The sequence below is a fragment of the Electrophorus electricus genome, chromosome 19, assembly GCF_013358815.1.
Source record: "Electrophorus electricus isolate fEleEle1 chromosome 19, fEleEle1.pri, whole genome shotgun sequence".
NCBI lineage: Eukaryota > Metazoa > Chordata > Actinopteri > Gymnotiformes > Gymnotidae > Electrophorus > Electrophorus electricus.
In genome coordinates this window covers 9,408,320-9,421,551 of record NC_049553.1, presented here as the reverse complement: position 1 = coordinate 9,421,551, position 13,232 = coordinate 9,408,320, and the positions used below count along the sequence as shown (strand labels likewise).

Sequence of the window (13,232 nt, the reverse complement as noted above, 5' to 3'; positions counted from 1 at the left end):
TGAATTTAATGTACTAGTACTGCATACTAAAAAGCCAATATGCAGTACAATCAACAGCAGTTGAAGAACAACTCTGAAGGCAGAGTTATAGATATAGATAGTTTCATCAATGTTGCATGGAAAGACCAAATGTAGTTGTGATGACTGAATGACAAAAGTCTGATCATCATGTAACACTAATGCAAGAGCACCACCTCTACTAAGCAGTGATGCACTGAAATGAGAATTCTTGGCTGAAACCAAAATTCAGGACACACTGGGTCAAAACCAAAACCGAAAAAAAAAATGTATTTATTATAAATGTGCCTTTTTGTTTGTCTTTTTAAATTAAACCATACAAACAAAACTATGCTATAATTTTGTAAAAAAAAAAAAAAAAAAAATGTAAATACTTTATTGATAATTGATAATCAGTCCTTTCATTGGAATTAAACAATTGACAATCAGTACAAAAGTTAACAAATATTTTAAAATTATTACAGTATTTTCTTCCATCTACAAATGTGACTTAAAGTAATAGTGTTGGGACTCCATTGTTCAAACTGCATTCATCAAAAATATTTATTGTATAAAGAACTCTGGGGGCTTAAACAGCAATAGTGAGCAGTAAAGCAAATAGTAAAGAGAAGATACTGGATAAACTTGGATTGCACTTTTTGCTTCTGTAGTTTACTGTATTCTACATACTGCACAGGATTTCATGATTGAAATGGTGTAGCAGACCTGTAGTTGAGAAATCCTTGAATGTTGTACCTCCTCTTGAAACTTGGCAGGAACAGTGATTTCAAATAACTTTCCTGATGGCCCTCGCAGAAACTGTGAGATGGTTCTACATGGACCACATTTTCCATGTTATTAGTTATTTATTTTCTATCAAAATCTTGAGCGCTCTTGTATTCCCGTAATCTTAAACCGAGAGTGCCATTTTTGGGCATTTTGGTTGAAAATTTTCTGTGTCCAAAATTTCGGTGCATCACTGCTATTCCACTGGTGGCAGAAGCCAAAAGTACCAAAATTGATTAGAAAGAATGCTCTCTTTTGCCTTGGGATACATTCTTGTCATATAGGTAATTAGAAGACCATTGTGATATTACACTACCCTTAGCTTAGTTTGGTACATTTCTTCTCAAATCTCCTTGTTCTTATGTGCTAGACTGCCATGATCTTATTCTCTCTCATGACCCAGTGTCTCAAATGTTACACTTCTAGCATAAACTCCATTTTCCCCTGCTGTTTATTTCTCTCTCTCTCTCTCTCTCTCTCTCGCTCTCTCTTTCTCTCTTTCTTTCTCTCTCAGGTGTGTGAGTGTCAGCAGCAGTTTGCCCGTCGCATGGAGGGTGAGCAGATGCCTTTGCCATGCTTTGCAGGGCAGCGAGGGGCAGAGGTCACCAGGAACCTGCTGGAGATTGAGGCCACCTTCGACAAGAGTCTGCAGATCCTGCACTCTGTGAGCAAGGGCATTCTGGATGTCAAAAACACCTCCTGGCACGACGACTACAACAGGTAGAGTGTATGTTTGTTTTCAGAAATGTACAAAAATGTCATGACTATGGAGGAAAACCAGAGAAAAACATGGGTAACTACCATAAAAATCTACATGTTAAAATTTTTGAAACTGAAAGGGAAAAAACATTTCTTTTTGATTACTGAGGTCAAGGTTCACACTAGACTTAGGGTTATACTTTAAAATTCTTCATATATATGGCCTTGGTCTCCAAGTTATCCGTGACCTAGGTATTTTTGTACGTGCCTGCCTGACTCCACTGTTAATACCCCCTCCGTACCCATTCTCTGGCCTGACTTCCCTCGCAGTTCCCATGACTTTGGCTCCATGTGAATCTTTGCATACATAATTTACGTGGATGATCGATATGCATATATATGCACCCAATTCAAATGCATGTTGAGTCTAAATATATGAGCTGAACACCACGATTACTGTGCTGTGCTGTGGGTGTACGGGTGGGTGCTTGTGTGCTGGGTAGTTAGTATGTATCTAGTCGGCTGGTTGGGTAGTGCAGGGCAGAGAAGCGTTACTCCCTGTGGGCCCTGTTTCCCCTTATTGCCATTCACAACTGTTTGTGACAGCAGGCAATTTGGCTCTTCATCTGAATGCTATCATGAGCAGTGGACAGGCTGTGTGGGTGTGGGTGCATACGCATGTAGGGATGTGTGTGTGTGTGTGTGTGTGTGTGTGTGTGGATTGGCTCTTGGCCTCCAGAGACCGCTGGTCTCCTGGCTCACCCTCCCTGCTGTCGGACCTTGGGAGAGCGATCGGTGTGCGTTTGTGCCTGACGGACAAGATGATGGATTGGGGTCGAGGGAGGTCGAAGGGTTGGGATGTTGTTGCCAAGACAAACAGCTGTGCTTGTGTCTAGGGCAGGTGTTTCATAGGGCAGCCGCATATTGAGAGCAGCCACACCAACACCAGGCTTCATTTACGGCCGTGTGCGTGCGTACGTGTGTGTGGGCGTGCCTGCTTGTTTGTTTCTGGCCTTTGTTTGATGCCTTTAAATAGGAGACGCAGGGATTTGTTTGTGGTACACACCGTCAGGGTCTGCCTGCCTCACTCTCTAGTCTTCATACTGTCCTTGGGTTATTGTGTTGCCAACTTTGTTTTGTTTCTTGGTATGAATGGATGGCACAAATTGGTTTTTCAGAACGTCCACATGCTCTCCAGTTCTGTTTGTTTCTCCTCGTTGAGTTTCTTTTCTACAATGTTTCTTTTCCTCACTTTGCAGTCAATGGCATCTTTGGTTGTTTGCACATATGTTTGCGTGTGTGTGTCTGTGCGTCTGCGAGTACAGGTTCCGAGCAGGTGTAAAGGATCTCGAGGTGATGATGCAGAACTTGATCACCTCAGCATTTGAGACAGTCAGTTCCGTGGAGGAAGGTGTTCAACTTCTTGATGTCTTCCAGCACCTGTCTGCTCGAGAGGTCTTACTTCTTTTTACACACACACACACACACACACACACACACACACACACACACACACACACACACACACAGCCACACCCACATACACACACAAAACACACACACACACACACAGAGCTGTATAGACTCCACTTGAAACACATGTGCTATAAAAGCAGAAAACTTCTTCCCACCTTTCTCTGAAAATAAAGGAAGCTTTGGTTGAAGGTATTTAGATATGGTGTCGTATTAACCGGCCTCCTTATCGCTGGGAGGCCACACAGCAGCTCCTGTTCTCTGCCTTGCTTGGACTCTGCCTCAGATCAGCTCTTATTAATGTTCCAGACCCTTTCAGACATAGAGCATGTAGAGCAGGTGTTACTGCCCCATGCACACACACCCTTGGCTTTCTGTTACATGTCATTAGGATCAGTTTACCTCAGTCTAAGGTATTGTCATGGTTTCACTCGCTCTCCATTTCCTTATTTTTCTATCCTTATCTTTCTCTCTTCTGTGTCTCTCTCTCTCTCTCTCTCTCTCTCTCTCTCTCTCTCTCTCTCTCTCTCTCTCTCTCACACGCCATTAAGCGGACTATAGACAGAAAGACATTGGATGTGTACTCTCTGTTCAGTAAGGAGTTGTATCTGGTGAATAAGGAGTTGAGCTGCAAGGTGTTCCACACTCCTGCTCACATGCCTTGCAATGCTGCCCAGGCGCACCGGGCCCAGGCACTGCGCCACCGCACAGAGAGACCAATGGAGGTAGGTGTGTGTGTGTGTGTGTGTGTGTGTGTGTGTGTGTGTGTGTGTGTGTGTGTGTGTGTGTGTGTGTGTGTGTATGTGTAAAAACCTGCGTGAATGCAACATATTGCAGTCACAGAGTTTGACGTCTGGTATGAAGTGCAGTGTTAGGAGCAGATGGATCACTCACTCAAAAGATTGTAGGACATCTGAGGAAGTCATACATAGCCATTCATTCCAGTCCCAGAGCAGCCCTTTGAAGCTACGCATCAGCAGCCCAGAGAGGATGAACCCTCATGCTGTATAATCCCACAGTATAGTCCATAAGGAGACTACGGGAGCCTAATAGCTGGGCCGTACCCAGGGTGTACACAGACTTGGATCAGCCCATGTAGGTGAGCTCTGTGGGACTTTCGCTACAAATGAATTCGATTACTGCCTATCCTCTCCACTGATCTGAGACTGGCCGGTGTCACAGTGCAGCTTAACTGCATTGCAAAGCCATGTAAAGTGTGTGCTGTGGGGATGAGCAGGGCCCAGGGCTGGTGCTGCTGCATTGCTAAGGTTGCTGGTGAGGGGGAGGGGCCTGGGGGGAGGGGACGTGGCCCTGCGCTTGAGCTCAGCCAGGCACCTTCCTGCCTCCCAGGGCCTAACACTATTAAACCCGGCCGCTACTCGCAACACACAACAGTGCCACACCCCTCTCTCTCTCTCTCTCTCTCTCTCTCTCTCTCTCTCTCTCTCTCACTTTTCCTCACTCTCTTCCACACTTTCTGTCTTACTCTTCTTTCACTCTCCATCTTTTTTTCTGTCTTTTTTTCTGTCTCTCTCTCTCTCTCCTTCATTGGATCTTTCTCTGTCTCTTTTCTTCGTTTCACTTTCTGCCCCTCTTTCTCTTTTCACTCTCTCTCTCTCTTTCTCTCTGTCTCTCAGTCCCCTCTCCAGCCTCCTAAACCCTCTCAGTTTACTGAGATTGCTGCCTCACCGCTGTGTTTAAATTCAGTTTTCCGCCTTCATTAAGAGCACAATTAAGAACAGGAGAGAGCTTTTATTGTACACAGATATGATTGGTTTGCATTTCCCTGCACATTATAAATGCAAAAAAAAAGCTTCCTCAGAAATAAACAAAAGGCAGGATGCAAAGCTGACTGTTGGCTGTGTGAGGGATTGATCTTGGGGAATTTCTTAGCCTCATGCAGTTTTTAGCTGTGAGATGGTGTGTTTTAGATTTTGCCATTTGGGTCTTGTGTGTGTTTGTCTCACTGAACTTCCTGAGCAAATGTTATTTGTTTGTAAACTGGTGTATTTTGGTTCAGTGCATGGTAAACTTCAATAACTCAGCTGTGTATATGTGTTTATGAGAGCCTGCCTTTTTTGTACAGGATATACAGATTGAGTTTGTTGTGTGCATTTGTATGCATGTATGTGGTGTGTGTGTGTGTGTGTGTGTGTGTGTGTGTGTGTGTGTGTGTGTGTGTGTGTGTGTGTGTGTGTGTGTGTGTGTGTGTGTGTGTGCACATGCCCTCCATAGGTCCTGCAGCATGCTTACTTCCTACCCCACACTGGCAGTTGGGAGGAGGCGTGTGTGGCTCACAGACAGCTGGTGCAGCAGCTGGATGAGCTGGTCAGGAGGATGTTCAGTGAGTGGAGCCAGAGCCTGGACCGCCACAGCCTCAAGAGACTGGAGCAGCCGCTCATGGTCCGCTGCAAGGAGAAACCAGGCATGCTGGACGTCAACTTTGACAAGTACGCACCTCCACACACACAACCAGAGAGAAATATACATACACAAGTGCACATACTAAAGCTGCTCACATCATGTCTATATAGCTGGAAGCTGTTAGAACTTGTATATAAAAAGCCAAATTCCTCTTAGGTTCAGCTGCAGTGGACAATGACAATTTTGTCTCAGTTGCATGTGAGTTTGGGTTTTAACTAAGTAGTTGTGGCTGTAGACATCATCAGCTGTGGTTCAAGTTACAGTTACTTACTCTTACACAAACACTCACTCACCTAAATATAAACATGTGTGATTTGGGCACTGGTTCATTTGTAAGAGCCTGGCACTTTTGGGTTGGTTGTGCAGGAACCTCCTGAAGATGTTTAATGAGATTCATTACTGGGAGCGACTGCTGTTTGAGATTCCACACTACGTATCTGAAGTCTACCAGCGCAGAGATGATCTGCGTACTCTGAGGGAGAGTGTGCTGCTGGTGGTTAGAGATTACAACAGGTCTGCACAACTCTAACTAAAGTAACACACACACACACACACACATCTAATCATGGGTATATCTCATGTGTATGGGCTTTGTTCTCATATACACAGCCTCTCCTTGCTCCAGTTTGTGGGTGAAGGTTACCACATACCTCCTCTAGCGCATACCACCTGCCTTCCATGTAGCACTGTCAAGTGCCTCAGGGTGCCCGGAGGACAATGCTAAGTGCTTCACTGTGCCCTGCAACTACGCAAATGCCCAGATGACTGGTGCATTACATAGCAAAGGGGAAGACCCTGCAGTCCTTCCGATCCGGAAAACAAGACCAATTGCACATTGCACAGCTGAGATGCGAATCACAGAGGCGACTTGCCTTTCTCCTCTGCCAAGGGCTTCTCCCATGCTCCTGTTTCCTGGGAGGACACAACTATAGCCCTCAGATTATAATAACCCACATCTATCATTACTGAACACTGTGTTCATTTATAGTTATATGGTTATATATTATTTATACAGGCCTTGAAGGTTTTTAGTACATGCATACTTGAGTTCTCTGTAAGCCTTATGCAAACACACACTCTGCCATGAAATGAAATGGTCTTGAATGCACACAAACTCTTCCTCTGGGATTAAACAATTCACTCTCATGCTCCTGACCCATTCAGTAGAGTCCCTTGCTCACACAAGCATTTCAGTGTACATGAACTCTCATATGCACACTCTTATTATGCATCTAGACACACACACACCCCAATACTACTTCAGGGTTAAGTGGTGAATCATCACCAGCAACACTGTCACCACGTTTAAAGCATTATAGAGAATCCAACTGGAAATAAACACTTACCCAACAAAAGTCAAAAGAGCATTTCCCCCTGGACTGCATTCACTTAAAAATACATTCAGCAATGTTGATTAACCAAACATTAAATCACTGTGGTTACTGTGTATATGAAATGGGTTTGCGTAGTTTTGTAAAATGTAGAAAAGACGATGTTTTGCTAATGTGTATAAATCACTAAGTGGAAAAATAACAACAGAATTTATATTTATTTATTTATTTGTTTATAGAAACATGAGCATGCTAACTTTTGCACACACTCACTCAGGATTATTGAGGCCCTTTCCACAGACGCGCTGGGCCTGTTCCGGGACCGGATCCGCTATCTGGATAAAAAGCTCCAGCCGGGCCTGTCCAGACTGTTGTGGTCGTCCAAAGGAGCATCCGGCTTCTTCATCAGCGACTGCAGACTGCATGGCAGCAAGGTCACCAGCCACTAACCCCCTCATGACAAAACAAAGCCGTGCCCTTCACACCCCAACAGATGGCAATGTGATCGCGTGTGCTGCTGCGGAAGACGAGGAGAAGGACTCCGCTAGGGGGATCCTAGAAGTCCGCCTGAAATGAGTTTAGATTTGTCTCAGCACGTGTGCCTGGAGCCTGTCTCTTCCAGGTGGTACTGCTGGACAGTCAGATGAGGTTCAGGAGGCGTACTGTGCAGACAGCCATCGGCTCCAGTGGAAGCAGAGGCCATGTACATAAGTAGCCATTAAAGCTACTTGTATGAAATCAGTAAAGCCCAATTTAAGTCATTTAGTTCAGCTTAGTCAGTTGTAAAGCATAGTGCTGAGGTGAATCAGAGAGTGTAAGAACACTCTGACTAAGAATTAGGTTCAAAGAGCTTGCAGGAAGATGTTCACAGAGGGGATGCATTGAGTGCATTAATAGAACAAGTGGAAAAACCCTTTAAAATTTGTCTCTCAAAAGAAGAAGCAGCAGCTCTGTGGAGATATACACCAACACTTGCACACGAAACAACATGAATGAATGACGCAGTCTCGAGGAAGACCTTTCCTGAAGTTTAATAATATCACAGCTACTTTTACAAATCACTGTGTAGGAGTTGACCAGACACTGATGTGTGTGACTAGTTTACATGAGCGAGGGTTCCCATGTAGTGAAAGGGAAGGAGACTCAGGAGGGCAAGAAACTGAAGTGTTTTTCAGTCTGCAGCAGAAGTGGCATCTGACCTGAATGTCAAACATTTGCACATGTAGCACATTTAGCCTGGGTCTTTGTCAGATGTACAACTACCATGTGCATACAGGAATGAAGAGGATCAGCGAGTCCCTTTCTGTTTTAGGAAGGACTGTGATGCATAGTTATCCATTTTTGCATCCCATTAATGCTTTTGTCAAATTCTTTCATTGTGACACATTTCTATGCTATAGTAGATTTGCAGTGTCATTGCCATGGCCATCAGAAACATATTAACCAGAGATGTGTGTCTACTGTGGCTGTCTGCCCATCATCCAGATTCTATATTAAGCAGTAATATATTATAAAATGGCATTGGCCTCGAGTGATGTGGTAAACACACACACACACACACACACACACACACACACACACACACACAAGATGAGGGATCCTCAGTAATAGATGCAACACATGCACTGCTCAGCAAAAAAAAAACAAAAAAGCATCAGCATCCTCAATGAGAGGCAGCCAGCCTTGGTGCAGTGCCATGGCCTGACTGCTCTCTCTGTCTCTCCTTCTCTCGCCCTCTCTCTCTCACTCTGCTAGTGAGTGTGTGTCATTGAAAGTGAGCTGTGTGTATGTGTGTGTGTGGAGTGGGGTAGGGTGTGGGCAGGGGTGGGGGGGGGTCAGGATCTCGTCAAATTCTGTGTCAGACATTGGTGGAGCCCAAAGTCAAGAGCTGGCAGCAGCTTAGTGGTGAAAGAGTGTGGATAGTACAGGAGTACTGTCTAACACATCTGAGCTGACATGATGGAGAAGAGGTTTGGAAACCACATGGTCACATTACACACATACACACACACTCACACTTTCACACAAACACGTACGGTAGACTTCACACTTGCACTCACATGCTAACACACACACACAAACGCCCGGTAGAACACAGATAGATTCTACCATCTTCTCCCTTTGAGGCTTATTCCATGCTGCGTTCTTTATCCTGTGAAAGCCATGAAATCCAGATATGTGGGCTTGGTTCTGGAGCTGGGGGTGAGAGGGAGATTACTCTTCATATGAGATGGGCCCGGGTTTAGTCAAAAAAAAAACACCCCACTCTGAACCGTCTGAACAGCATCTCAGTAACACCAAACCTCCACAGACTGCACGAGGAGTGGCTGGCTATGGAAAGCCTGATACTTTAAGGATAAGGCCTGTCTCCTTTGATTTGAGGCATACCATGTGGATGAGTGCAGGAGCTGGAAATGATATGCTTCCAGTGTAATGTGCACAGTTAAAATAAAGGAGACACAGACTGCAGATAAATCCTATAGGAAAGCTTGTGTAGTGAATGTCAATGTAGATTATTTTACTTTCCCCCTCTTTCTATCTTCTCTTTTCTTCTCTTTTCTTCTCTTCTCTTCTACTCCTACAGGTGCAGTTAATGGTAGATGAGTATAAGGCTGCTAACCTGGCTATCTCTAAGCACTGTGCTGAGATGAGAGAGTTACTGCTGGTGCGTGTGGATGGCAGGACAGTGTACAGAGACCTGGAGTTTGAGGAGGACCAGCAGAGCCATCAGCAGAGCCAGCTGCTCCGACTCCAAGCTGAACATCACGACATCGTCAGCATCTTGAACCGGGTCTACGAGACCTTCCGCACTGATGGGCCAGAGGTCACTTCTTCTCTTTTTTATGTAATCAACTTTGTGTGCAGCATGCTCATAAACTGGGGAGTATTTATGCATTTGTTATGTGTTCACAGGTGCATGCCTCTCCAGCGTGTGTGTGTGTGTGTGTGTGTGTCTGGCAGATGATGCTACTGTGTAAATGTGTGTGCATTCAGAACAGGTGTGACATAGTGTGTGTGTGTGTGTGTGTGTTCAGGTGCAGCAACACTGGGTGACATACACTGAGAAGATAGACCGTATGGTGGAGGAGTCTTTGCGTCTGAACATTAAGTGGTCCCTGCTGGAACTCTGTAAAGCAATCAATGGAGACAGCAAGACTTCTCCTAACCCTCTATTCAGAGTACAGGTGGTTTTGAGACAGGATATGCCAGGGTCTCCTCCTCAGGTGCACACACATACACCATACAGTACAAAAAACATGAACTATTAATGAATATGTTGTCGCAAAGTGCACTGACCTGGTAATAGATACAGTAGATATAGCAGCTGACTCATTCGCTCACGCACATTTTTCTAGCATATCAGAGGGTATCAGAGGTTGCAGGCAGACCTAAACACTTCTTCACTTTCACATACCATATTTCTCAGCCACACTTACACAGATAACAGTGTTTCTTTAAAAGGATCACCAACGTCACATTTATTTAACTACAACCCTGATAGGTCTGAGACAAACTCAAAGTCTCCGTGGCCATGGGGTCAAAAAACTGCTTTACTTACAAAACAGAGCGAGCCAACTGTGTCCTTGTCTCATATGTACAGATCTGCTGGCCATGTAGTTTACATACAGCTTATGCACAGGGCCACAGTCCAGCAAAAGGGCACCCAAAACACTCCAGCCTCAATAAATCACCAAATAAATGCTACACTGCCTGTATCAGCATAGCTGCACCGTACACACCCACATGAGGAAATGTTAAACATATACCTCTCCCTGAGGCCTACATGTATATATTTGATCAGAAATCTGTAGAATATAATGTGAAAGTAATGCCTGGTCAGCTAAAATATGGAATAGAGAGAAAGAGAAGGAGGGAGAGAAAAAGAGATGTAATGTAACTTTCTTGAACTTTACTGACAGCGTTATTAGGTTCATTTTTTTGTGCTGGACAGAGCTGACATGGAACATGGGCAAAGTGGTCACAATACCAAAAGTAAATGTATTACTATAGAACTAGCTCACGTCAGACAGTGTTACAGCCTTCTCTGTGTGTGTGTTTTGTGCATCATTTCCAGATGGAGTTTTCCCCCTCTCTGCAGAAACTGGCTCAGATAGTGACCAGTATCAGCTCCCAGTTTATCAGTACTGTCTCGGTGTTCAAACGGCTTCCTGACCTGCTCACGCACAAGCGCTCACAGAGAAAACCTATCCACAATATCATCGGTACGGTCCCTTTTCCTTCATTCACATCTGTCCTTCTTTTCCGACCTTCATCCGTCCCTCCATCCCTCCCTCTGTTCCCTTTCCCAGTTTAAGTCTGCTCAGGCTTCATTTTTCCCGTTGTTTCTCTTTTGAAGACATTGCAAATGAACCTCCATTGTACTACCCCCCACTCAGACGCCCATGCCTTACATGTCCTAGCTTGGACCCTGTGCGATCCTGCTGCCCTCGTCCCCAGGCTCCTTTTCACCTTCATCTCTTCCCTCTTCACTGTGCTCCATCTCGTTCTCCTGCTCGCTCCCCTTCACTCACTGTGAGCCTTAATGGCTCACTCAGCTTCCTCGGACTCTGCATTCATGCTACTGGACAATAGAGCTTTTGTTAGGACAGACAAAGCTGATTATCTCCAATTGCTGTGGAAGGTACAGCGCCTTGCGCAGGGTTTATTTTCTATGATGTCCGTTAAACATGAAGTAGATTCAGCATGTGCAAACCTTTGTCAAAGGTCTGTTTCTCTCTCTCTCTCTCTCTCTCTCTCTCTCTCTGTCTCCCTCTCTCTCTCTCTGCCTCCTACAGAGCAGGACGAGGAGATCTGTAAGATCCAGGCTGCAGTATCTGCAGGCATGTCGGCTAACGCGGCTCACCTGCAGGCCTACCTGAAGACCTGGGACAAGCACCGCAAGATCTGGGAGATCAACAAAGACTCCTTCATCCGCCGCTACCAGCGTGTCAACTACCCCGTGTCGTCCTTCGACGCTGACATAGCCAGGTCGCTCCTGCGCTCTCCCGTTCTCTCATGGCCCTCTCTGCTTCCCTCCGCTTCTTTTTCCCTCTCAGTCCCCTCTTTTCCTTACTGGGATCACTTCACCTGGTTCTTGGAACGTCGTGCACTTCAACTGGCCTTGTGTTTGTCAGCACCTTCCCGTCAGCCCACGTTCTTGCTGTCCGCCTCCCGTTTATTCCTAACTGTGATCTTAAAAACCCTTTTGCCCCACCTTTTGCCCCACAAGGAGTCAGGAGTAGATGAATAACACTAGCCTATAGATTTTTATCCACACAGTCTCGCATATAAATCATCACCATGTTAATGTGGGTGGTGTGTGTGCTTTTTGTGTGCATGCGCACACGTGTGTTAGTTCGTCACATCAATGAAACACGTACACATTTGTGTGTTGTACAGAGGAGGCTTAATGAGCATGCTCAAGCATTAATTACCTTCTGCTGCATCAGGTCCATTTTGCCTTTGCTCATCTAGTTCTTTGCCCTTTAAAACTCATCAGTATTATGAAAAATTTTGCCCCCCCCCCAATATGTTTGCCCCCACCCCCACCCCAAGCAGGCACAAATGCCTATGTTGTTTTCATACACAGCCATTTGTTTTTTCTTGCCCTTTAGGCTTTTTCATGCTGTCGTCACACATTTCAAATCTAGGCTCATTCACACTTACAAATGGAGCACGTGTTTTCTCTCCCTCTCGCCATTCTGTCTTGCTCGCTTTTTCTCTCACTTGCTCTTTGCAGGTACACAGAAGTGGCAAATAATGTCCAGAAGGAGGAGACAGTGCTGAATGTGCAGTTTGTGCTGCTGGACTGCGCCCCGCTGAAATTCTCACTGGTGCAGCACTGTAATGAATGGCAGGGCAAATTCACCCAGCTCCTCAGCCTTATGGCTAGCACCAGACTCAGAGAGCTGCACTGCTTCCTGCAGGACAATGCACAGAGGTGTGTGTGTGTGTGTGTGTGTGTGTGCCTGTGTGTGTGTGTCTGTGAGTGTGTGTATGGACAGATGCATGTACATGTGTGGCTCTTGTATTACAGTAATGTCCATAAATGTTTCAGGTTATGTGTATTAGATAATAACAAATGCATTATTGTGTGTGTGTGTGTGTGTGTGAGATCAGACTTTCTCAGTCTCCTCAGACTCTGGTAGAACTGGGTGAGAGCCTGAAGCTGCTAGAGACTTTGCAGGGAGATGTGAGTAAGATCGAGAGCCAGATTCCTCCAATCCATGAACAGTTTGCCATCCTAGAGAAATATGAAGTCACCGTGGAACAAGACGTGAGTGTCACAGAGAGCATCTTAAATATTTTCACATACTCAGGAATCCTGACACATATTCATCTATTTCAAACAAGTATTCTTACTTCATCTATTTTCTTTTTTTCTGTGTTTTTGTGCTTATATTTTGTACCTTTTTATGTCTCTCTCCCTCTAACACAAATACATACATACATACACACACTGTCTCGCTCTATCCCCTCTATGGCTTTGTCTTTTTCCTCTATCTCTCTCTCTCTCTCTCT

At 45.1% G+C, this 13,232-nt stretch overlaps 1 protein-coding gene across 1 annotated transcript in view; it reads left to right on the top strand.

The window, feature by feature from the left end:
• dnah2 (dynein, axonemal, heavy chain 2) overlaps window positions 1–13,232 on the top strand; it is a 104,486-nt gene that overhangs the window by 21,385 nt on the left and 69,869 nt on the right. Inside the window, exons 11-22 of the mRNA XM_035519901.1 lie at window positions 1,298–1,503; window positions 2,808–2,937; window positions 3,498–3,680; window positions 5,191–5,405; window positions 5,746–5,892; window positions 6,988–7,144; window positions 9,295–9,534; window positions 9,746–9,934; window positions 10,786–10,933; window positions 11,507–11,699; window positions 12,451–12,651; window positions 12,831–12,987. Of these exons, the coding sequence (XP_035375794.1) occupies window positions 1,298–1,503; window positions 2,808–2,937; window positions 3,498–3,680; window positions 5,191–5,405; window positions 5,746–5,892; window positions 6,988–7,144; window positions 9,295–9,534; window positions 9,746–9,934; window positions 10,786–10,933; window positions 11,507–11,699; window positions 12,451–12,651; window positions 12,831–12,987 (2,166 nt within the window). The remainder of the gene's footprint in view (window positions 1–1,297; window positions 1,504–2,807; window positions 2,938–3,497; window positions 3,681–5,190; window positions 5,406–5,745; window positions 5,893–6,987; window positions 7,145–9,294; window positions 9,535–9,745; window positions 9,935–10,785; window positions 10,934–11,506; window positions 11,700–12,450; window positions 12,652–12,830; window positions 12,988–13,232) is intronic.